The 26,081-nt window shown below is 42.1% G+C and overlaps 2 protein-coding genes across 5 annotated transcripts in view; both read right to left on the reverse strand.

Annotated features, from left to right (window-relative positions):
* Positions 1–638: 638 nt before the first annotated feature.
* LOC311529055 (borealin-2-like) lies at positions 639–18,575 on the reverse strand. Its single transcript, XM_084644722.1, has 10 exons — positions 18,246–18,575; positions 13,966–14,094; positions 11,219–11,268; positions 10,704–10,764; positions 8,863–8,930; positions 7,937–8,007; positions 4,649–4,744; positions 3,432–3,561; positions 1,696–1,782; positions 639–776 (listed from the first exon to the last, which is right to left on the reverse strand). Exons 1-10 carry the CDS (start codon positions 18,379–18,381, stop codon positions 729–731), a joined length of 876 nt encoding a protein of 291 aa, XP_084500848.1. The 5' UTR covers positions 18,382–18,575; the 3' UTR covers positions 639–728.
* A 1,591-nt stretch (positions 18,576–20,166) lies between these two features.
* The window catches only part of GPT2 (glutamic--pyruvic transaminase 2), a 60,785-nt gene continuing 54,870 nt past the window's right edge, over positions 20,167–26,081 (reverse strand). For 2 of the 4 annotated variants that reach the window (XM_084644298.1, XM_084644299.1), the window contains one exon: positions 20,167–23,192. In XM_084644298.1, coding sequence (XP_084500424.1) covers positions 23,102–23,192 — 91 coding nt within the window. In that variant the 3' untranslated portion in view covers positions 20,167–23,101. The remainder of the gene's footprint in view (positions 23,193–26,081) is intronic. The other 2 variants (XM_084644301.1, XM_084644300.1) reach the window with 1 other exon arrangement.

Genomic DNA, 26,081 nt, shown 5'->3' on the forward strand with positions numbered 1-26,081 from the left:
GCAAAAATGAATTTAGGGAAGCCTAATGAGAAACTGATCGATACAGTTGAGCCCAAATGCCTTTCATTTAACTTAGGGTTTTACTCTGAGTGTAGCCTGGTCTTAGTCAGATGACTATGGGCTAGACTAGAGAAATACCAAGACAGCCTAATAGGAGCTTAGAGTGACATCCACCCTTCTTTAATTTACATTACACCCTCCATGCATGTCCCAGCATACAAGTTACAAATTGAGACTTGCACATAGGTAGGTCTAAGCAGTTCTAAAAGAGTGAATTTATATCACCTTACATAACCTTGAATTGGTGCTTAGCACTAATGCTGCATAACTTCAGAATGATGGGAACTAGCTTCTGATGTAACAGATGTATTTTACTATATATTCCTATGTATAAAATTTACTGAGCGCAAGTGGTCAAGAATAGAGATGAACAATCTGGAAAGGATACAAAATTGTCCCTTCATTAAACTAACATGAATAGGAAGCAGCCTCATCTTTCAGTTAAGGAAGCAACTAGTAACATGGCTTTGAGGTTGTAAAAACATACTAATTTTACAGCAATGTGATCATTAAGTCTTTCTATACATAGAAAGTTTAATATGCAGTATAAAACTTTATTAAAAAGATATTCAGTTCTATGTAAACATTTAAAACAGACAAGCAGTAATTGCACAGAATATTTATATAATACACAGCTGAGAGAAAAAGAGATACACATGTAGACTCCATTAACTTGGTTTAACTGTTGCTTTTCCACATAAAACAGTCAACTGGCTCTGTGGGGAAAGAAAGCCATTTTAGACCAACTTTATTGGCAGACATTAAAACTAGAGTTGATTAAACTCTGCAAGACAGCTAAACTGAGGAGCAAATCTTCAGCAGTAGAGTAGTAGGATAATGTACAGATTAGCAGAGAGGGCAGAACCATCTAGCTGCTGCCCAGTATTTAGCTTTTTAAAGACACCTCCCCACCCTGTGCTTGCAATAGAGACAGAGGCATGCCAATACTGTAGCTGTCAAATCTTCAGTCTGCTATAATTCATATAATTTAAAGTAAGGTCCCACCATCTATAAGGGTGGCTCACTTTTCCATATAGTACTCATTACCTATGGATATTTCACTGTATTTCTAATATTACATACTAGCCAGGTCTTAGAGTCCCCATTACAAAAACCTCTTGGAGGATGGCCACTAGTTGGCATAAAATTAGTAGTGGTGGTTAGCAGCAGAGTACAATTTCTCTCCTGGAGAGAGGTATATAAGCACACCGTCAGAATGTTGGGGGAGGAGTTACTGTCCAAGCTTAGTACAGATTTGATGGGACCCTTATAGTTCTTATTCAGAGAGTGATGTACTCCATCAGTATACATGATGTGAAACTCAGCTGTCTTTGTTTTGATTTGCAAATTGACACATTGATATTAGTGAGAAAAGCAGAGTTTCTTCACATGGCAGGCAGGCAGGCATGAGGAGAAGAAAAATTCTGCCCTTTCTTTAGAAGCAATGTCACCGACAGGACTCAATATAATAGACCTATACAAAGCCTGTCTCTTTCTAGTAAGGGGACAATGTTGCAGCAACATTTCTCCCTTACTAGAAATAGTTTGCTCCTTGCATAGGTGATTTGAAGACGAAGTGCCAGGACTGCTGTGCAATCTTAGACTATTTACAAGACAGTGGTTCTGTAAACTTACCACTAGATTATGAATATGCTGAACCGTGTCATCATTAAGCAACTCGACATTGATGTTACGGAGGTCTTCACCAGCAGAACAGAGAGTCTGAGCATAATCACAAAGTTATTAATTTTGAGATAAAACTATTCAGCATGTTTCACATGAATCACCATATCAGTTTTTCTTACAACCATAAACATATGCCTTAACTCAACTTCAGTGAACAGCTTTATTGGCTCAAAAGAAATTCTGCCCAAAAAGTTAGTCTGTACATGTCTCTTTCCAAGTTATCACTGGCTTTAGTTATGACTGACATTATGAACACAAGTTAATGGGCCATTAAACTAGGGCTGCTGCTGGTCAGGGAGCCAAATCTAAGTGGAAATAATTCAAGGAACAGGAGTTCTCAGCACACCCAGGGCACAGTGAGATGTAAGTTTTGTTAGCTAACCAATATCCATCAACTTTCACAACCAGAATCCCATCTTTCAAAGTCAGTAGTAGTGCAGACTGAAACAAGTTATTCACAGAGAGTTTCTTTAAAAAGTGTTCAGTTATTTTAGACTGTACAGCTCTGTGAAGGTGTAGGGGAAATACATCAAATGCTTATTTCACATCACTAATCCTGGTCAGTATAGTCATTGGTATGATACCTAGAAACCTTCATCATAGGTCCAAGTGTTCAGACAAGAATCTAACTCATTTACTAGACAGACACTAATGCAGTATTTAGCTGTTACCACTCAAGAAAAAGATCTTTGAGTCATTGTGGATTGTTCTCTGAAAACATCCACTCAATGTGCAGCAGCAGTCAAAAAAGCTAACACAATGTCGGGAATCATTAAGAAAGGGATAGCTAATAAGACAGAAAATACCATATTGCCTCTCTATAAATCCATGGAATGCCTACATCTTGAATACTACATGCAGATGTGGTCGTCCCATCTCAAAAAAGATATATTGGAATTGAAAAAGGTACAGAAGAGAAAACAAAAATGATTAGGGGTATGGAACTGCTGCCATATGAGACGTAATTAATAAGACTCAGACTTTTCAGTTTGAAAAAAAGAGATAACTAAGGGAAAGGATGATAGAGGTCTATAAAATCATGCCTGGTGTGGGGAAATTAAACAAGGAAGTGCTATTTACTCTCTTATAACACAAGAACTAGGGGTCACCAAATGAAATTAATAGGCAGCAGGTTTAAAAAAAAAAACACAAACAAAAGGAAGTATTTCTTCACACAAAGCACAGTCAACCTGTGGAACTCTTTGCCAGAAGATGTTGTGAAGACTGTAACAGTGTTCAAAAAAGAAAGAACTAGGTAAGTTCATGGAGGAGAGGTCCATCAATGGCTATTAGCCAGGATAGGCAGGGATGGTGTCCCTAACCTCTGCCAGAAGCTGGGAATGGGTGACAAGGGATGGATTACTTGATTACCTGTTCTGTTCATCCCCTCTGGGGCACCTCACATTGGCGACTGTCAGGAAACAGGATACTGGGCTAGATGGACCTTTGGTCAGACCCAGTATGGCCATTCTTACGTTGTTATAATATGGAAAGTTAATAGAAATGGTCATTTCAGAAAGTGACCATTTTGAAATGCCGTTTTGTTTACAAGCTGCTCACTTAACTCTAGCAACTACTACTGCTAGCAAAGACAGGAAAAAAAAATTTCCAGATACCCTTTGTTTATGTATCTGCCAGAAAGATTCATTTAAAGCAGGTGAAATTGAAAAGTTAAGGTTTACTACCTTTCCATCAGCCAGAGGTATATTTACAAAAGGAACAGCTTTTTCCCGAGGCACTGAGTTACTTCTTAGTGACATGGCTTGGACTTTTTCTCTCACAGGTACAGTTCTTGAGACAGCTATTTGTGGTAGTCTAGAAGTGGAATACAAGAACAGAGTTTCACCTCTAATAAATTGCATTTTCATGTCCTACAGAGAGAGCCATAAGAGCCAATGTGATTCAGTAAAAGGCAGACTCCAATACTTGAGAGCAAGTATAATGTTTCAGGCATCTTTAACCTGATGGAGACAGACTCTTGAAAACCTGGATTTGTGCTGGAAATCACTTTAGATAAGCTATTACCAGCAGGACAGTGGGGTGGGAATAGGTATTGTTTCATATTCTCTGTGTACATATAAAGCCTGCTGCAGTTTCCACGATATGCATCTGAGGAAGTGAGCTGTAGCTCACGAAAGCTTATGCTCTAATAAATTGGTTAGTCTCTAAGGTGCCACAAGTCCTCCTTTTCTTTTTGCGAATACAGACTAACACGGCTGTTACTCTGAGACTCTTGATACAATGACATAATAATAGCAGGCCAGGGTAATGCTGTGAACCACTTTGTTGCTTCAAGGCTGATTTTAGCTATCTTACTGTAAAAGATTTCATTTCAGAAGGTTGTTTCTGCCAGAAGCAAGTTCAGAATTACCAATTTTAAGAACATTTCCAGCTACAATGTATAGTTTAACTGACTGGAAGTATTTGTATGAATTTAAACAAAATGTTGCAAGTATTTTCAACCAAGAGTGAATTATTTCAGCTAAAATTAGAGTACTGAAAATTTGTTTCTAAACTGTTGTGTTTCCGTAAACTATAGTCAACACATGTAGAGAAAGCGAGTAGTTTGTGCCCCATTAAGCCAGCTTCAGAATGTAACCTTAACGATGAAAACATAGCCAGTACCTCCAGAATTTCAACACAAGTGTAAACTGTATCCACTTCAGTCTCTTCCCCCATCCTCCTCCATGAACAAGAGCCCTTTTATAGATAAAAGCCACCTACCTTTCCTAAAATCCTGCAGTGACAGACACTGTACTTACAAAAAGAAAAAGGAGTACTTGTGGCACCTTAGATGGTTCAAAGGAGTATTCCTTATTTAGTATCCAGATATATATGGTTGTAAGAGAGTTTAAAAAGAAAAAAAAAAAAGATCAGTTGTGTTATGACCTGAAAGGCTTACCTTCTAGAAACCCGTGGAGCAGATTTATAGCTTGCAGCTGTGCGATCAGATGTAGGAGCCTTAAAATGCCTCACATTTGGAGTAGAGCATGCAGATCTGTCAGAAAAAGATCATTTGCTTTTACACAGTACAGTGCTTTTAGTCTAGAGAGTTCCAGTTATGAAACAGATATTTTAAATTCCCTAAGCAGAAGACTGCTAAATCAGACAATGTTACAGTACTCTGTAGTTATCTACTTAATGTTGCTTTAAAAAAGGGGGGGGTTGGGGGGGGCACAGCAAACGTGAAGTTCTTTACACAGCAAGATATAATCCACCAGAATCTAGCCTATTTAAGTCGAGGGGGCTAGAAGCAATATAGGCTTATTTGTATTAGAAACTGGCTGAGAGAGCACAGTTTCTGGACATAGTTAAGTGAAGGTTCCAATTCAGTCTCCTGGCAGTTTTAATCAAAAGTGGAGGAAGTATTCCTAAAATCAGTTCTCACAAGAATTCTTGAGAAGCCACATCTGAACCACAGTCAGAACAGCCACTTCTAGTTTTGGATCCTAATGGGCCCATAAAGATGATTTTGGAGCGAGGGATTGAAGCCCTCCCCACACACAGAATTGAGCGAGTTTGCTTCAGGACCTGGTGTGAGCAAAATGCTACTGAACATTAGGGAAAAACCATACACCAGAGACTGACACAACAGGTTTTGCCTGCCTGAGGAGCTGACTAGTTTTACGGATTTGAAGATTATCTGTAATACTAAATTAGGAATCTGAATAACTAAACCTAGTTAAGGCTTTCTAGTTTTCTTCTCATGTATAGTAGGAGTTGATTCAGCATCTAGAGTATACTTTAAAAGAGGACAGAAGGTGTATGTTGAACTAGTAGACACGTTCAGATTTTTAAAAAGTGAACAGTTGCAATACGTAATTGCACAGATTTTTATGCCAATTTGACTGGAGACATCAGTCCCTCCGATTCGCAAACCAAAGAAGAGTAGGGTAGACTTCGGCTCATTTTTGCTGTAAGTAGCTCAAATAGATATTCCACTACTGATATTCATGCAAATCACTTTCAGCAGTAAAAATCAGCAAAAGTATTACCGTACAGTTTGTTATTCTTATTAACTGTAACATTTCAAGTTACTTAAAAGGCTACTTTCCTCCATTAAATGTTATCTAGTTAATCTTTAAATTGTAGACTTTTTTTTTTTATTTATTATAAAAATGAGTACTTGTGGCACCTTAGAGACTAACAAATTTATTTGAGCATAAGTTTTCGTGAGCTACAGCTCACTTTGTTGGATACATGCAGTGGAAAATACAGTGGGGAAATTTTATATACACAGAACATGAAACAATGGGTGTTACCAGACACACAATAACAAGAGTGATCAGGTAAGGTGAGCTATTACTAGCAGGCGAGAAAAAAAACCTTTTGTAGTGATAATCAAGATGGGCCATTTCCAGCAGTTGACAAGAACGTCTGAGGAACAGTAGGGGGTGGGAAATAGTTTTACTTTGTGTAATGACAGATCCACTCCCAGTCTTTATTCAAGCCTAATGTAATGGTGTCCAGTTTGCAAATTAAATTCCAATTCAGCAGTCTCTCCTTGGAGTCTGTTTTTGAAGTTTTTTTGTTGAAGAATTGCCACTTTTAGGTCTGTAATCGAGCGACCAAAGAGATTGAAGTGTTCTCCGACTGGTTTTCGAATGTTGTAATTCTTGACGTCTGATTTGTGTCCATTTATTCTTTTACATAGATACTGTCCAGTTTGGCCAATGTACATGGCAGAGGGACATTGCTGGCACATGCTGGCATATATCACATTGGTAGATGTGCAGGTGAACAAACCTTTGATAGTGTGGCTGATGTAATTAGGCCCTATGATGGTGTCCCCTGAATAGATGTGGGCACAGCTGGCAATGGGCTTCATTGCAAGGATAGGTTCCTGGGTTAGTGTTTTTGTTATGTGGTTGCTGGTGAGTATTTGCTTCAGGTTGGGGGGCTGTCTGTAAGCAAGGACTGGCCTGTCTCCCAAGATCTGTGAGTGAGATGGATTGTCCTTCAGGATAGGTTGTAGATTCTTGATGATATGCTGGAGAGGTTTTAGTTGGGGGTTGAAGGTGACGGTTAGTGGTGTTCCATTACTTTCTTTGTTGGGCATGTCCTGTAGTCAGTAACTTCTGGGTACTCTTCTGGCTCTGTCAATCTGTTTCTTCACTTCAGCAGGTGGGTATTGTAGTTGTAAGAGCTCTTGTAGATGTTTGTCTCTGTCTGAGGGGTTGGAGCAAATGCGGTTGTATCTTAGAGCTTGGCTGTAGACAATGGATCGTGTGGTGTGGTCTGGATGAAAGCTGGAGGCATGTAGGTAAGTATAGCAGTCAGCAGGTTTTCGGTATAGGGTGGTGTTTATGTGACCATCGCTTATTAGCACTGTAAGGTCCAGGAAGTAGATCTCTTGTGTGGACTGGTCCAGACGGAGGTTGATCATGGGATGGAAATTGCAATCTCTCTGGTCACTCGATTACAGACCTAAAAGGCACAATTCTTCAACAAAAAAACTTCAGAAACAAACTCCAACAAGAGACTGCTGAATTGGAATTAATTTGCAAACTGGACACCATTACATTAGGCTTGAATAAAGACTGGGAGTGGATGTGTCATTACACAACATAAAACTATTTCCTGCCCCCTACTGTTCCTCAGACATTCTTATCAACTGCTGGAAATGGCCCACCTTGATCATCACTACAAAAGGTTTTTTTTCCTCTCCTGCTGGTAATAGTTCACCTTACCTGATCACTCTCACTACAGTGTGTATGGTAACATCCACTGTTCCATGTCCTCTGTGTATATAAAATCTCCCCACTGTATTTTCCACTGCATGCATCCGATGAAGTGAGCTGTAGCTCACAAAAGCTTATGCTCAAATAAATTTGTTAGTCTGTAAGGTGCCACAAGTACTCCTGCTCTTTTTGTGGATACAGACTAACATGGCTACTACTCTGAAACCAGACATTTTTATATTAAACACACAATTGTATGCACAAGTGTATACATTCAAATGGATTGCACTATAACCCTTTAGCGGCCACCCCATTTTGGGGAGTGGGGGGGGGGTCATCTGATTCAAATTTACTTCAGCAGAGTACATCACAAAATCTGATCCAGCTTGTGTAATGTTCATTAAATTCTTTCTCCTTAGAGTTAAAAAAAAAAAATCTACACTGCTGTTTCTTTGAAAAGCCACTCAGTCCAAATAAATTACAAAAACTACTGAAGATCATGGTCTTACCGAGAGAGAGAGTGGTTTTCTTTGAGATGTATGCCAGAAGCTAAGGAAACCAGTGATTTTGTTTTAGACACCTTAAAACAAATAAATAAAGCATTGTTAGAATAAATTACATTAAATGTAATAGGACTGAGACTTTCAGATGAAGACTTAAACCTCCTAAAACCCTTGTTGAATAGGGAATTATACCCACTTTATAGATGAGTAAACTGAGGCACATGAAATCCCTATGCTATAGCTTCATTGTACAGAACAGTTTACTGTCTTGCTTGTCTTGACAGTTCAGTACACCACATAACACTGTTTTCGAATGAGCCATTTTGGCACATCTTTTTGCTGGATATGGGGGAAGAAGACCCATGTCATAATGCCCAGTTGAAACTTGCAAGTCATTGAGCAAAACCAAGTCCCTGAGTTGTGGGACAGAGTTTAGATTGGATAAGTTGATGCAGATGCAATGCTTTTTATCACTGTTTGTCTCTAAAAACAACCCATTCAAATATGGAGAGGTATCTACTGAACATAAAGTGGGCATCAAACAGTTATGTTTTAACAGAAAAATCAAGTTAGGGACTTTAGAGTCCCATCATATCCCCTAATGATTCAGTAGGATGGACCCTTACCAGAAAGTTATTCAATTTCAGGAGGAGACTTAAATAGTACTGAATTTACAGCCGGTGATTGTTGTACATACTTTTATTAATTAATTATCCGTTGATTACCAAACAAGCTCACAATAGGATTTTATATTAAATTTAATTAAAATAAGCATATTGGACCACAACTAATTTTGAATTAAGTTGGGTTTTTTTCTTTTTTTTTAAATAGTTTATTTTAAGATGACAAGCAGGCAACTGACCAGGGACCAACTGAGGTAGTCTCAGGTTTCAGGACAGCTCTAGCCCTGGTTATTTTCCTTTAACACATACCTTTTGAGATGCTTTCTTGGCAGGCACATTCTCCTCATCTTTATATTCAACAATTGTAGTTACCTTAACTAAAAAAACAAACAAACAAAAAAAAGAATTCAAAGTGGATTAGAAATACATGGAATATTAACAGCTCCAGCGATGGGCACCACAACAAGCCCATTTAGCTCTACATTGACTGTTAGTAGACAAATAGCAATTGATTGCACCATTTGATGGCCATTTGGCACTCAGTTCAATGCTTAGGTGGATTGCAAGTGTGCCCAACATCATAACTACTGTATATGGATCTCCACCCTCATTGACATATCTGGGATGCCAAGGATACCAAGCGACTCTCTCACCCTTAGAGGTGAACCCCCCTCCAGAGTAGGTTCAGACCCTGACAGAGGTGCAACATTTCTACTGCACCTGTTCTGAGATTAAAGAAAAAAAAAACTCTTTTACAGAGATGAGGTGGACCAACTTCTGTTGCAGAGAGAGACAAGGTTTCAAGCTACACAGAGCTCAGGTCTGAGAAAGGTACTGAGTGTCACAGCTAAATACAAGGTCAGACAGTTTAGCAAAAATAGTTAGCACACATTCTAAGGGACTATTCAAGGTGAAGTGGCCCATTAACACCCTTATAGTCAGAGGACTAAAGGGGATTAGTGGGGTTCAGATTGTTGTAATAAGCCATAAATCCAGTGTCTTTGCTAGAGACTAAAAACCATGGTTTTAATAAAGTTATGAATGTAAACTCCCAAACTCATCTTTTAAGTGTGCAGGTTTCCTTTAAGGATGAGGACTGATAGGTCAGATACAGAGTGATCACTTATTCTTTTACAGACAGAGTAGTCCATCAGATAGGTAACCGGAATGGGACTCCCCAGGAGACTTGCATTCTACTCCCAGCTCTGCCACTGACTTTTGTGACCTTGGGAAACTCACTTCACCTATGTTCCCTTCCACCCTTTATTCAGATTATAATCTCTTAGCAGATATTTTTACAGTGCCCAACACAATGCTGCACCACTCTGCTTCCCCCTTCCTGCAATCCCAAATATCTGTTGGGACTTCTAATAAGACTGGAACTTTTCAGCTTGGAAAAGAGACAACTAAGGGGAAGGATATATTGGAATTGGAAAAGGTTCAGAAGAGGGCAACAAAAATGATTAGGGGTATGGAACTGCTACCATATGAGGAGCAATTAATAAGACTGGGACTTTTCAGCTTGGAAAAAAGAGACTACTAAGGGGGGAATATGACAGAGGTCTATAAAGTCATGCCTGGTGTGGAGAAACTAAATAAGGAAGTGCTATTTACTCCTTCTCATAACACAAGAACTAGGGGTCACCAAATGAAATTAATAGGCAGCAGGTTTAAAAAAAAAAAAAAAGGAAGTATTTCTTCACACACACAGTCAACCTGTGGAACTCTTTGCCAAAGGATGTTGTTAAGGCCAAGGCTAACAGCGTTCAAAAAAGAACTAGGTAAGTTCATGGAGGATCAGTCCATCAATGGCTATTAGCCAGGATGGACAGGGATGGTGTCCACAGCCTCTGTATGCCAGAAGCTGGGAATGGGTGACAGGAAATAGACCACTTGATGGATTACCTGTTCTGTTCATTCCCTCTGGGGCACCTGGCGTTGGCCACTGTCGGAAGACAGGAAACTAGGCTAGATAGACCTTTAGTCTGACCCAGTATGGCTGTTCTTATGTAGGCTTTACTGTAATAAATTATACATTCAGAGTACCAAAGGGAGTCTTAACAACAATACTGCTTTTGCAGTCACTAAATTCATACCACTAATAAAAAAATAAATCAGATACTGGTAATCCATGCCATGAAATCATTCACCTCTTTTGCTGCAATTCCTCACCAGCCTGCTATTTGGAATGTCCTCTACAGAGCAGTCATTCTAGAAGATATTTAAAGAACAAAGTGAAATCTGTACAATCAGTAAATTTCCCCAAGATGCACATTTATGTTAGCTTAGTGGAGAGGGTGACTAAGTTTGTAAAGTGAAGTTTTACAACGTGTTTTCAGAGATCGTAATCTTTACCTCATGCTGGAAACTTTCAGCAAATCCATTTTCAGTCACATGCACAAGACAGGATGGGAGTGAATAACTAAACTTGAAGTTGTGGCAACAATATCTGTAAGTTACCCTAAAAGAGTCAGATACAATGTGCAGTAGTTTCACACTATTATAGGCCATTGTGTCCTGCCACGTATTTTTGTTTGGCACTTTTTTTTTTTTCCTTAAATTAAGCTAATAGCAAAGAATGTTCCCTTTAAAGTTCCTTTATGTTGTCAGTAAGAATTTAAAATTTTCCATATTTAAAGTTCTGCTACAATTTACAAACACTTACCGCTACAACAGCGGCAGCTACAACAGCAGCTTCCTCTCCTCCTTGCAGGTCTGTTACACAAGGGGAAAAAAAAACAAACAAACATACCCTGTTTACAGTAACTACTATTTGCTTAACTGGATCGGGGTGGGCAAACTTTTTGGCTCAAGGGCCACATCTGGATATGGAAATTGTATGACAAACCATGAATGCTCATGAAATTGGGGGTTGGGTGCAGGCTCTGGGGTATGGCCAGAAATGAGGTTCACGGTGTGGGAGGAGGCTCTGGGCTGCGGCAGGGAGGAAGGCTTCAGCTGGGGATGCAGGAGGTTACTGTGGCCTGCGTCGGAGGGGTTTGGAGGGGGACCAGGGCTGGGGAAGGGGGTTGGGGCACGGGAGGGGGCCGGGGGCGCAGGCTCCAGGCGGCGCTTACCTCAAGCGGCTCCCAGAAGCAGCAGCAGCATGTTCCCCCTCTGGCTCCTATGCAGAGGCATGGCCAGCTGACTCAGCATGCTGCCCTGTCCACACGCACCACCCCTGCAGCTCCCATTGGCCGCAGTCTCCAGCCATTGGGAGCTGCATGGGCAGCGCTTGGGGCAGGGGCAGTGTGCAGAGATCCCTGGCTTCCCCTATGTGTAGGAGCTAGAGGGGGGACATGTTGCTGCTTCTGGAAGCCGTGCAGAGTGGGGCAAGCCCCCAACCCTGCTCCCCGGCTGGAGTGGGGCAAGCCCTGGATCCTGCTCCCCAGCAGGAGCTCGAGGGCTGGATTAAAATGTCTGGTGAGCTGGATGCAGCCCCTGGGCCGTAGTTTGCCCACACCTGTTCTAGATGAAGGCGAGAGCCTGGAAGAGAACAAGTTATGCAGCTGGGGAGAAAGCTGTGATGCACCACTGATGCAAGAAATTGACCTTGACTGGGTTGGTATGTCATTTGTACAATTTCAAGCCCGAAAAGAGAGTTTTAGGGCTTGTCTTGATGGAGAGAATGCACAGCAAGCTGGGGTGTGAATCTACAGAGCATTAACATTCCATGCCCTAACCATCCATGTGGACCTTGCTGCTACTTTGGAGTAGGTCAAAGTGCATCTGGGAACTTATGGTGCAGATCAACAGGGTCCACATGGACAGTTAGTGTGCGGAAAGCTTGTGCACTGTAGATTTACACCCCAATATGTCATACACTAATTCAATATCTGGACAAGCCCTTCATTTCATAATTCCTTGAATTCTGAAGGCCAACAGCTCAGATACCAGCTTTCCCCACTATTCTAGGGTACTGATACCTCTAAAGGAGCTACGTATATTCTCACAAAACATGGTTTGTAACTGAAAGAAAAGGGAAGGAAAGTTTACATTTAAGGCACTAGTCACAGTTGTAACTACTTTAGACTGGGATTTTAGCAGAAGCTAGGCATCCAGATCCACTTTGATTAACCTTAGATTCCATAAGCATATCCTGATTTGGTCCCATATGAGAGTTTCACTTGGGAAGAGAACACTCTGAAACCTGTCACTTGGGAAGAGAAACTTCTGAAACCAATATTCCTATAGCAGCAAATTACTGCTGCTGTCTATCACAGATTGAATTGATTCTATTATTTCATAAGTAGAAGTTGGAATCAAAACCGTCTTAAGCCTAGTTACTTACATGGTGAGAAGATTTGATAGTACAGGGCTCTATTGCTTGGAGTCTTTAAATCTAGACAAAGTGTCTTTCTAATATATAGAAGCTCACACAGAAGTTCTAGGTTTGATGCGGGAGTTTTTGGGTGAAGTTCTATGGCCTGTTTTATACAGGTCAGACTAGCTGATCAGAATAATAATTTCTAGTCTTTATGTATGATTGCATCACAATTAAAATTTAAATAAATTAACTCAATCAAGGAAGTAGCTATCAAAAAGTAATAAGCAAATAACAGTCTACTCAGCAGTTCTCAAACTTCAGCAACCTGAGGACCCCCATTTTGATATAAAAATTTTCAGGGACCCTCAAGCTCCTCCACTCAGCCTCAGGCCCCACCCCTTCCCCCCAGGCCCCACTGCACCTCTTCCCACCCCCCACTCACTCCATCCCCCCTCCCTGTGTTGTTTGCGCTCCCCTACGCTCACTCACTTTCACCAGGCTGGGGCAGGGGGTTGGTGTGTAGGAGGGGGTGAGTGGTGCGGGCTCCAGCCAGGCAGCGCTTACCTCACGTTGCTCCCAAAAGCGACCAGCACATCTCTCTGACAGCGGTTACTTAGCAGGGGGATCAGGGGGTCTCCAAACACTACCCCTGCCTGCAGGCACTGCCCCTGCAGCTCCCATTGGCTGCAGTTTGCCAATAGGAGCTGCAGAGTCAGCACTCGGGATGGGAGCAGCGCACGGAGACCCTCTGGCCCTCCCTCAGGGGCCGCAGTGACATGCCGGCCGCTTCCGGGAGCGGCACAGAGCCAGGGCAGGAAGGGAGCCTGCCTTGCCCCCACTGCGCCTCTGGACTTTTGGCGCCTAAAGTCTCCCGGTTTCGCTTCAGTAGCCTCTGGGAGATACAGCAGTTCCACAGTGTGCAGGTGCTGGGAGGGAGGGAGAGGAGTTGAGGGAGGAAGGAAAGGGGAGGTGTAGACGAGCAGGGCCCACAGAAGCCCTGGAGTACCGTTGGGAACCCCGAGAGGTCCACGAACCCATTTGAGAAACTGGTTTACAGGGAGGTTTAGCGCTACCCTTAAGACATGAAAGTAGATGGAATGCATGCTTATAGACAGCATGGATAATGCTAAGAAAACCACACTTACTAAGCAAGTCTTTTCTTTTCATTTTTCTGACAGCAACGGGCATCTTCAGTAACTCCACTCTAAAAGCTTTCTCAGCTGTTTGCATAAGTGAATCAATTTCTTTCTTCATTTCTTGAAGATTGTCTTTGGCTTCAAATAAAAAAAAACAAAACAGACCTGTTGCTCAGTGTACAATACACTTCCAAGTGCATTAATAGTTTGCCTGTTGGGTAGTACCTTTGTTCCAGTTAAAGAGTTAAGATCATGTATTTACAGGGGTCAGTCAGTTTGACTAGAAGTTCAGCTTAATTCAAAAAGAAAAGGAGTACTTGTGGCACCTTAGAGACTAACCAATTTATTTGAGCATAAGCTTTCGTGAGCTACAGCTCACTTCATCGGATGCATACTGTGGAAACTGCAGAAGACATTATATACACAGAGACCATGAAACAATACCTCCTCCCACCCCACTCTCCTGCTAGTAAAAGCCCATCCAAAGTGACCACTCTCTTTACAATGTATATGAAAATCAAGGTGGGCAATTTCCAGCACAAATCCAGGTTCTCACCCCCCCCAAAAAACACACACACACAAACTCACTCTCCTGCTGGTAATAGCTTATCCAAAGTGACCTTACACTCTCCTTACAATGTGTAGGATAATCAAGGTGGGCCATTTCCAGCATAAATCCAAGTTTAACCAGAACGTCTGGGGGGGGGGGGGGCGGGGTAGGAAAAAACAAGGGAAAATAGGCTACCTTGCATAATGACTTAGCCACTCCCAGTCTCTATTTAAGCCTAAATTAATAGTATCCAATTTGCAAATGAATTCCAATTCAGCAGTTTCTCGCTGGAGTCTGGATTTGAAGTTTTTTTGTTGTAAGATAGCGACCTTCATGTTTGTAATTGCGTGACCAGAGAGATTGAAGTGTTCTCTGACTGGTTTATGAATGTTATAATTCTTGACCATTTATTCTTTTACGTAGAGACTGCCCAGTTTGACCAATGTACATGGCAGAGGGGCATTGCTGGCACATGATGGCATATATCACATTGGTGGATGTGCAGGTGAACGAGCCTCTGATAGTGTGGCTGATGTTATTAGGCCCTGCGATGGTGTCCCCTGAATAGATATGTGGGCACAGTTGGCAATGGGCTTTGTTGCAAGGATAGGTTCCTAGGTTAGTGGTTCTGTTGTGTGGTATGTGGTTGTTGGTGAGTATTTGCTTCAGTTTGGGGGGCTGTCTGTAGGCAAGGACTGGTCTGTCTCCCAAGATTTGTGAGAGTGTTGGGTCATCCTTCAGGATAGGTTGGAGATCCTTAATAATGCGTTGGAGAGGTTTTAGTTGGGGGCTGAAGGTGACGGCTAGTGGCGTTCTGTTATTTTCTTTGTTAGGCCTGTCTTGTAGTAGGTGACTTCTGGGAACTCTTCTGGCTCTATCAATCTGTTTCTTCACTTCCGCAGGTGGGTATTGTAGTTGTAAGAATGCTTGATAGAGATCTTGTAAGTGTTTGTCTCAGTCTACATAGCCAGACAATCCTGCTGTCAGGGTGCCAATGCCTGAGATGATGGGGCGCCCAGGATTTCCAGGTTTATGGATCTTGGGTAGCAGATAGAATATCCCAGGTCGGGGTTCCAGGGGTGTGTCTGTGCAGATTTGATCTTGTGCTTTTTCAGAAAGTTTCTTGAGCAAATGCTGTAGTTGCTTTTGGTAACTCTCAGTGGGATCAGAGGGTAATGGCTTGTAGAAAGTGGTGTTGGAGAGCTGCCGAGCAGCCTCTTGTTCATATTCCGACCTATTCATGATGACAACAGCACCTCCTTTGTCAGCCTTTTTGATTATGATGTCAGAGTTGTTTCTGAGGCTGTGGATGGCATTGTGTTCTGCACGGCTGAGGTTATGGGGCAAGTGATGCTGCTTTTCCACAATTTCAGCCCGTGCACGTCGGCGGAGGCAGTCTATGTAGAAGTCCAGTCTGCTGTTTCGACCTTCAGGAGGAGTCCACCTAGAATCCTTCTTTTTGTAATGTTGGTAGGGAGGCCTCTGTGGATTAGTATGTTGTTCAGAGGTATTTTGGAAATATTCCTTGAGTTGGAGACGTCGAAAATAGGATTCTAGGTCACCACAGAACTGTATCATGTTCGTGGGGGTGGAGGGGCAGAAGAAGAGGCCCCAAGATAGGATAGCTGCTTCTGCTGGGCTGAGAATATAGCTGGATAGGTTAACAATATTGCTGGGTGGGTTGAGGGAACCATTGTTGTGGCCCCTTGTAGCATGCAGATTTTAAGTTATGCAATGCTACATGTTCCTAGTATCTGACTGGCCTCAAACTGGTAAACAATTCAACGTTTTAAAACTAGCATTATCCTTATTGAGGTACTTATATGTCCTCATCACCTTAGTCGTCAAGTGTCTCACCACTATTAATTAAGCCTCAGGACACTCCTGGAAAATATGGAAAGCCATCCCATTTTTACAGATAGATGAGAGAAGGATAGATTATCCAGTTTGCCCAAGGTTACAAAGCCATTAGCCATTAAGTGGAGGGAAGGAAAGAGACTGCATAAAATTAAGTTTAACAACATTTTAGGTAAATAAAGTGTATTTCTTTATTTAAAGAGAGTGATGATAAAGCTATTATTACCTGCATACGAGTTAGCAAACCAATTTGTAGCGTCACACCTAGTAGGAAAAGTCTAAGGGTTGATTTTTCAAAGGTGCTGAACAAATCTATGGTTGTTTAGCAACTTAAACTAGTAGTTTGGCCTCTTTTGAAGGCTATTGTTCAATGGTGGTTAGTCATTAAGTGCCTTGACAGGCAGTTTATAATATCAAATGTTAACATTTAGTAAGTTGTGCATTTGCCAAAGCTATATTTCTTTATCCTTGTATTGCATGCCGTTTGAATTGCCAGACTGATCTGATCAAATGTAGACTTCAGTAGCCATTTCCCATTAGTTTCAGTGCAGATGGTCAGTAAATATTAGAAGGCCTCTGTTGATTTTACTGGAATAGTTCCAAGAAGTCTAGTTCAACTAATTTCATTAGAAATCCTTAGACCATAATAAGTCAGCTTGTTGCCTCTGATAACATCAAGCTTACATATCAGGACTGAAAAAAGAAAAGAAGTACTTGTGGCACCTTAGTGACTAACCAATTTATTTGAGCATAAGCTTTCGTGAGGCACAGCTCACTTCATCACACAGCTGCTACTCTGAAACATATCAGGACTGATGTCACATGTATGTTTTTTTTTTAGCTAGACATGAATTATGTAGTTAGAAATCAAATGTAAATACATGTATTTATTCGTTCTGCAGACAATAGTCATCCCAATAGAAGTTGTACAGGGTAGTTCTGTGCCCCAATGCTTAAGTTGAAAGTGCAGATGGAAAGTTTCCACATTCATAAGAACATGAACAGACCCATGAATTCTACGAAGATGCTAACTCCCTTTATCTACATCCTGTTTGCACAAATCCAAACTTTATCTACTAGTGCTCACATGTTTGTTCATTTTTTAAAAATGAATGCGTTTCCATTTGTCATTGTGTCTTTCTTTCAAGTGTTTCGCCATTTCCGCTTTTAAGGCATCAGCCTTAGTGAACGAAATCTAGGAAGGGATTGTAAAGAAAACAAACCAAACATTTAAGTCGTATTTTCTAACTGGAAGTTGTGCTGTTGTTCTCAGCTACCTGCCTCCTTTTCTAGCGGAGGATAGGAAGTGGGCCACTCTGTACTAATACAACGGGCAGCGCCCACCACAAGAGCAAGGATGCACTTGCTCAGTGTGATCAATATCCCCCTTCCTCCCTCACGCTACCAATTAACTGGCATCAATCACCGTGACGGTCCCTCACAGCGCCCACCTCACCATGCGGAGCGGGCCGAGGCCGGCGCCCCCCCGAGTAACGCTGCTCAGGGGAAGCCACTTGCTCCGGTTTGGCCCTGCAGCGGGAGGGATCGGATTTGACCCGATACCCAGGAAGGCGAATCGTCTGGCCAGCAGCGGTAGCCCCAGACCCTGGGCCAGCCCTCGCGTGGCGGGAGAGCGGCCTCCCGCCGAGCCCGCTCCGCACGGAGACTCACCCGCCGACCGCCCCGGGCTGAGGCCCCAGAGACAGCGGGCGGGACGGGAGAGAGGAAGATGCGCGGGCCTGGAACGGAGAAGGCCCAGCAGCCACCACCCCGGCCTCGGCCCCCCTCCCGAGTGGCTGGCTGGGGACAGCCCCCCCAAGCTGCCCGTTCTCCGGCCAGAGCCTCCGCGCGGGGAGGGGCCCGGCCCGGGGCAGCGCCTCACCCTGCTGGTTGAAGCCCCTGAGGAAGAGGCTGATCCGCTGGTCCTTCTGCTCCTGGGTCAGCGCGCCCCGCTCTGTCTCCACACCGGAGTCGGCGCTGCGCTTCTTGCCCGCGGCAAGGTACTTCTTCGGCGGCATGGCTGAGCGAGCGAGAGCCGCAACCTCCGCTCCGCTCCGCTCCCGCCGGCCCGGGTAGCGCTTATAGCCGCGGGGCTCCCCCTCCTCCGCCGCGGGGGCAGCGGCCGGACCCGCCCCCGCAGGGCTCCACACGGCCTGGGCCGAGAGCAGGGGTCACACCGGAGAGCGCCCCCTGCCTGGGCCGAGAGGAGGGGGTCACACCGGGGACCGCCCCCTGCCTGGGCCGAGAGGAGGGGGGGTCACACCGGGGGGCGCCCCCTGCCTGGGCCGAGAGGAGGGGGGTCACACCGGGGGGCGCCCCCTGCCTGGGCCGAGAGGAGGGGGGTCACACCGGGGGGCGCCCCCTGCCTGGGCCGAGAGGAGGGGGTCACACCCGGGAGCGCCCCCTGCCTGGGCCGAGAGGAGGGGGGTCACACCGGGGGGCGCCCCCTGCCTGGGCCGAGAGGAGGGGGTCACACCGGGGAGCGCCCCCTGCCTGGGCCGAGAGGAGGGGGTCACACCGGGGGGCGCCCCCTGCCTGGGCCGAGAGGAGGGGGTCACACCGGGGGGCGCCCCCTGCCTGGGCCGAGAGGAGGGGGGTCACACCGGGGGGCGCCCCCTGCCTGGGCCGAGAGGAGGGGGGTCACACCGGGGGGCGCCCCCTGCCTGGGCCGAGAGGAGGGGGTCACACCGGGGGGCGCCCCCTGCCTGGGCCGAGAGGAGCGGGGCACTCTGGGATTCTACCCACCTCCCCAGGGCTAGGAGGGATAAACCCACCTCACCTTCATTTTTTAATCAGAAAACAGAATAATGTAAAGAAGAGTGTGTGATTGGGCACTTGTTCATTTAAAATTATGAGTTTGGGTGTCCAGGCAATGATACCATTAATACATTTGTTTACCTAATTCTTTTGCCAGACTTTTCCCTCCTACCCTCTTTGACTTAATATCAGCTTACAAACATAGACTTCAAACTGCAGAAATAAGGGCACCTTCTTCTTTATTCAGCAATAAGAATAAAGGAAGATAAGTAATTGTTTTGGTTTAGGAGACTGGAGTATACCATGATATTAACAGCTTGGTCCTACACTCTTTGGAGCAGGGATTTAGAAAGGAATCCATTTAAAGGGCTGGCTGGCTGGATTTCCTTCTCATGCACTGGGTCTATCTCATTGTACTGCATGATCAAGTCAGAGAACTTTTTCTGTCTTTTACAGCATATAGTTCATTTGTAAGTGGTACTAGGATGACTCATCTCTTTAACTGATGGTTTAAATGGCTTATTCAGTAAATCATTCATTAGGATCAGGATGGTATTAAGCTAAATCCACTACAAACAGATGATAAACACAATTCCTGCTCCAAAAGCCCTTGCCACATTTCCCTGAAGAGCTTCTATAGATGATGATAGGCAAGGACTTTGTAGCTTGCTGGCTTACATGTAGGTATTTAGGGAAATAAGGGCTAGCTTTTTGCTTAAGTAGCACATTTAGATTCCTCTTCCAACTTGCAAGGATCTAGCCCCCTTTTCTTCTTTGGCTCCAGGAACAGCTCTGGAGATTAACTGCTGCTCTCAGTTTCATATGTAGTATAATGCAGCCCAGGTCTTGTATTTCAAAAAGATACTTAAGGGTTTTTTAAAATTAATTATTGTATAGATTTCTTTTCTTCTATCAATGGGCTGAATTTTGCTTCCTGCCAATTGACTTCAGTACTATCTTCTGACATCAGCCCCCTTCAATTTTGAATTAATTCTTAATTAAGGCCATCTACAGCATGGGAAAGAGGGAACTCTGCTAACAGAAGTTTGACAAGTGTACTGAATGATGTATCTGAGGAAGTATGAAATCAACCATACATTATGTTGATCAAATTATTTATTATTGTGAGAGACCACGGAGTTAATAAATATTTCACCATACAAACTGGACATTTGGTTTCAAACAACCCAGAAGATTAAATACTACCACATCTTTGACATCTATTTTATTGTTCTGAAATCTTTGATACATCTAAGTTAATCTAAGTACAGTATTAAGGAGCACCTGTAGGTAAATGAAACCTAGAAACATGCATTAAAAGATAGAGATGGTCTGTTAAACATTGAAGACAATGAAAATGTAAGTCTTTGTTTCTCAGTTTTTCAGTTATGTCCCACAAAAACGTACCTGCATACTGTAGCTTGCCACAGTACATACTAATATTGTGGATGAACAGTAGAAAGCCCTAACCCTTCTCTAGGAGATACATCAAAACAAATGTTCTCCCTTGCAATGTCAGAAACATAAAAGGCACCATCATATAATGTTTAGAAAACTAAAATTAGGTCACTATCCTAGATTTAAAATTTACCTATAAGGATTGCTGCTCTGACTGGGGGGAAAAAAGCAGCTTTCAACATGCATATAGAATGTCTCTCGTATGTTGTAAACCTTGGACTGTTTTCAGGAATATCAGGTGTAAACACAAGGTAAATATAAAATCTATTGGTTTGTTAGACTACAAATACTACCCCATGAAAAAAAGCTGCTGTTACAAAAGTGTAAAAAAATATACTAACTTCCATTATTAGATTGTAGAATTTTCAAACTACATGTCCGTTATGGCAGCCACTTCCAAGCAGTGAGCCCCAAACCAGATTTGACTTGGGGACTAATTTCAACAGCAAGAAAAAATGTAATTACTTGGATAATTTTTTATTTAAATGTGAATGTTTTGACCTCTTATTACATTTTTTTACTTTTAAATTTCTGTAGTTATATTAGTGCTTATGAAAGATGCCAAATGAAGCGTTCTGTTTATCTATGGGTGGCAGCAACACGAGCTTTTCCAGACTACCCTCCCAGTGAGATACAACTGATGAGATGAGACCCATCTCTTCAAAGTTAAAAGTTTAGTTCAGTCTCCAGGCCTCCATGATAACACTACTCCCCAGTGTCCCGTTTTCAGTTGAGGTTGTGTTTTGGATATCTGTCCACTAGCAATTGAAAGGAAGTCACTGATTAATTCCCTATAGGGCATCCTTTTGATATTTTCATAGTTTCTAACTGCAGTCTGTTCCAGTTGATGCTGTTGTAAGAGATGTGGCCAATAATCATCTTTATCCTTAACACACTAGACTGCCGCATCCTTTTATCCAATGTGTTAATTCACTAGTCCCTGTACTTGAATCAACTCCCAAGATTTTAACTTCCTTATTAGCACCACATGCTGAGCCAGGTATTACTAACAAAATAATGTCAGTAAACAAACAAGATTTCTAATTTATTTCTAAAGAATAAGATCTAAGTTAATATGTGAATAAATGAGATGCTGTCACTAAACAGTGATCTGCACAAACTACTCAGACAAAACTTGATGAAGTTACTTGGTATCTCCGTGATTGGTAGTGGGAGTTTTCAGTTCTGTGTTTGTGCTGGAAAAAGGTGCCAAATTGACAGCCTACCTCGAGACTAAATTTTTTTGTTCCTCCACAAAATAAGAATGGCACAGGTGGTACAAGCATCTATACAATACCTTATCCTGTTCTGGAAGAGCCCTCTCGAATTCAGAGTGCCCAATCCTGCATGTCCATTTGGCCGTTAACCTCCCTGCCAAGAATGCCATACATAGTAGTTTGTGCAATACAGTCACTTTCACTGGGAACAAGACTGAAATCACCAATTAATTTCCTTTAAGCTACATACAAACATTTGTCTGATGGAAGCATCTTTCAGTCTTTACAGAGTTGGGCTAGATTCAAACCAGTAACCAGAAAAGCGAAAGACTCTTCTCCCATAACTAATATCCTAATCATCAAGTTCCAAAGAATCATTCTCAGAGGATCAAGAGGTGCTGCAATTTTAAGTTTTTGTGTTGGACCTTATTATTTTTAAGCCTTAACAGTGTTCACATTTGCTTTGAAGTTGGTTGCTTGTAATAATCAATATACACAAATGGCATATATGAACAGGAGACTCCTCAGCTTTTCTATATTTTTAACAAAGTGGTTATGAGATGAAAAGCTCAATGCTATTGTTCTCTCGTACTAGTCTACTCTAGCTTGAATTGTGTGTGGATAAACTAGTTTGTGGTCATAATTCACTAAGTTTCAATTTCTTAAGACTCTAAACACATCATATGTACTATCTCTGCCCTCAGAACTGCCTGTCTCCACTCAGATTTTATTTAGAAATAATGTAAAGTTCAGATGCAATAGAACTTAGTCACACAAAATAATCTGCCAGAGATTTTTATGAACATTCTAACAACTGCCAGTTTGATCAGATGTGGGTAACACTTTATACTCAAACAATAATAAATCAACCACACCCAGAATATAGATTTTAGGATTTTTTTGGGGTAAAATCTCAAACAGGAAATGGATGTTTCTGAGCAAATATATTGGCCATCTGCATTTCTGCTTTGTAGAAGACGATATCAATAGTTTTCATACGTGACTTTCCTCCATAACCAATTAGGCCAGAAGCATAAGTCAAGAATATAAACTTCCAATCAAGGCACAAAATAGTCTACTAGACTCTCTCTTCACCTTCCCTCTTCATGTTCCCCCTCCAACCCACCTCTGTATAGCAATATCTCCCACACCAGACATTAGGTTTAATTGTTCAGGTAAGTGTAAGTTTTACCCACATATGGGCTCTATCTATTGTAAATGCAGTTAACTAGATGAACAGCCCATTCTCAGCACATATTGTTCATTTTTTGCATTTGCTTTGGGGGGGGGGAAGTCTGCATCTCTTTCATGCATATTCTTCAAGAAACTGTATGTGGAAGTCTTTCACTTTCTCCAGCACAATCTTCAGCTTCTCTACTGGAGGGAGAATGGTCATTCTGGGAAAGAGAAGAAACACTATTGCAAAACAATTGATAAGATACATTGTAATAAACATTAAAGAAATGGAAACCAGAAACAGACACCCCAACCCCCCCAGAGATATATTTCCCAAACGGTGCACAGAAAGTAGAACTTTTAACTTCCTGCAACCTGCTTTTAAAAAGATTCCCTTATTTTCTGAATTTATGTTACAGCTACAGTTACTGTACATAGAACACCTGGTTTTGATTAACCTGTGTATTAAAATTCAGGGGCTTGTCATCTCAGTTTTTTTAAATAGAGCAAAACCTCATTAAGTGCCGCCTCCAATAGACAGTCTACTTTTCATTTGTGAATCTTAACTTCTGGAAAGAGACTACAAAAATTACATTGTGGGGTACTATGTTTATTATTTTAACGTTTCTGTATCAAGCTTGTTCAGTTTACATGTGAAATGTGTTTTTTCTAACAGCCAGCCCTGCAAACTCAGCTATCTGCAAGTGGAGTTGGTTCCTTCCAGCTCTTGTATTCTCACCAGTAAAAAAATTCTACAAAACAAATTCTGCTCTCAGTTACACAGGTACAACTGTGACACTTGCCAGGTTTGTGAGTAACCCCGGACACCTGCCCTTAGAATGAGGAAACTTTGTCTGTACCTGCCAGGGCTGATTCTCCCAGCCATAGGCAACACAAGCACTCCCCTCTCAGTCCACCTGGGCTCTGCTGTCCCTCATCCAGGCTAGCGATAGCCACAATCTAACCCCTGAGTCCTCAGAACGTCCCTGTATAATGTCCAGCCCCTTATCCACTGGACTCTCATAGAATGACCAGATCCTTTGTTCCCACAGGAACAGCACATCACAGCTTACTAGTTACACCTCAGATCACAGCTCCACTTAACTCACAGCACTTAGATTTGTTTATAGAGAATGCAAGTTAATGTATGTAACACAGAGATTCATAGGATAGTAAAAACAGAAATATTAGAAATAAAGGGTTACATATAAAACAAAATCATAACACAAATTCTAAAGCTTAAACTCAGCTAACAAGCTGTCTTCTTGTCTATCGAGATAAAAAAGGAGCACTTAAAGATGATAAAATCATTGCGGAGAAACTAAATGAATTCTTTGCTTCAGTCTTCACGGCTGACGATGTTAGGAAGATTCCCAAACCTGAGCCATCTTTTGTAGGTGACAAATCTGAGGAATTGTCACAGATTGAAGTGTCATTAGAGGAGGTTTTGGAATTAACTGATAAACTTAACAGTAACAAGTCACCGGGACCAGATTGCATTCACCCAAGACTTCTGAAAAAACTCAAATGTGAAATTGCAAAACTATTAACTATGGTTTGTAACCTGTCCTTTAAATCAGGACAATTTAAATCAGGTAAATTCTGTACCCAATGACTGGAAGATAACTGATGTAACGCCAATATTTACAAAGGGCTCTAGAGTTGATCTCGGCAATTACAGACCGGTAAATCTAATGTCCGTACCGGGCAAATCAGTTGAAACAACAGTAAATAATAAAATTGTCAGACACATAGAAGAACATAAATTGTTGGGCAAAAGTCAACATGGTTTCTGTAAAGGGAAATCATGTCTTACTAATCTATTAGAGTTCTCTGAAGGGGTCAACAAACATGTGGACAAGGGGGATCCAGTGGACATAGTGTACTTAGATTCCCAGAAAGCCTTTGACAAAGTCCCTCACCAAAGGCTCTTACGTAAATTAAGTTGTCATGGGATAAGAGGGAAGATCCTTTCATGGATTGAGAACTGGTTAAAAGACAGGGAACAAAGGGTAGGAATAAATGCTAAATTTTCAGAATGGAGAGGGGTAACTAGTGGTGTTGCCCAAGGGTCAGTCCTAGGACCAATCCTATTCAACTTATTCATAAATGATCTGGAAAAAGGGGTAAACAGTGAGGTGGCAGTTTGCAGATGATACTAAACTGCTCAAAATAGTTAAGACCAAAGCAGACTGTGAAGCACTTCAAAAAGATCTCACAAAACTAAGTGATTGGGCAACAAAATGGCAAATGAAATTTAATGTGGATAAATGTAAAGTAAAGCACATTGGAAAAAAATAACCCCAACTAGACATACAATATGATGGGGGCTAATTTAGCTACAACTAATCAGGAAAGAATAACCCCAACTAGACATACAATATGATGGGGGCTAATTTAGCTACAACTAATCAGGAAAGAAATCTTGGAGTCATTGTGGATAGTTCTCTGAAGATGTCCGTGCAGTGGCAGTCAAAAAAGCAAACAGAATGTTAGGAATCATTAAAAAGGGGACAGAGAATAAGACAGAGAATATCTTATTGCCCTTATATAAATCCATGATATGCCCACATCTTGAATACTGCATATAGATGTGGTCTCCTCATCTCAAAAAAGATATACTGGCATTAGAAAAGGTTCAGAGAAGGGCAACTAAAATGATTAGGGGTTTAGAATGGGTCCCATATGAGGAGAGATAAAGAGACTAGGACTTTTCATCGTGGAAAAGAGGAGACTAAGGGAGGATATGATAGAGGTATATAAAATCATGAGTGGTGTGGAGAAAGTGAAGAAGGAAAAGTTATTTACTTGTTCCCATAATATAAGAACTAGGGGCCATCAAATGAAATTAATGGGCAGCAGATTTAAAACAAATAAAAGGAAGTTCTTCACACAGCGCACAGTCAACCTGTGGAACTCCTTGCCTGAGGAGATTGTGAAGGCTAGGACTATAACAGGATTTAAAAGAGAACTAGATAAATTCATAAAAAGAATAGGAGTACTTGTGGCACCTTAGAGTCTAACAAATTTATTACAGCATAAGCTTTCGTGGGCTATAGCCCACTTCATCAGATGCATAGAATGGAACATATAGTAAGAAGATACATATA

Source organism: Lepidochelys olivacea, assembly GCF_965140295.1.
Source record: "Lepidochelys olivacea isolate rLepOli2 genome assembly, chromosome: 12".
Lineage (NCBI taxonomy): Eukaryota > Metazoa > Chordata > Testudines > Cheloniidae > Lepidochelys > Lepidochelys olivacea.

Excerpts from the sequence above, each read along its gene's own strand:
- LOC311529055 (XM_084644722.1), bottom strand. The coding sequence starts at position 18,381 with ATGCCGCCGAAGAAGTACCTTGCCGCGGGCAAGAAGCGCAGCGCCGAC. Across the intron at positions 11,269-13,965 it reads GAAAAGAAAAGACTTGCTTA|ACCTGCAAGGAGGAGAGGAA; the intron begins GTAAGTGTGGTT and ends CTTGTGTAACAG. Across the intron at positions 3,562-4,648 it reads GCTCCACGGGTTTCTAGAAG|ACTACCACAAATAGCTGTCT; the intron begins GTAAGCCTTTCA and ends TTCCACTTCTAG.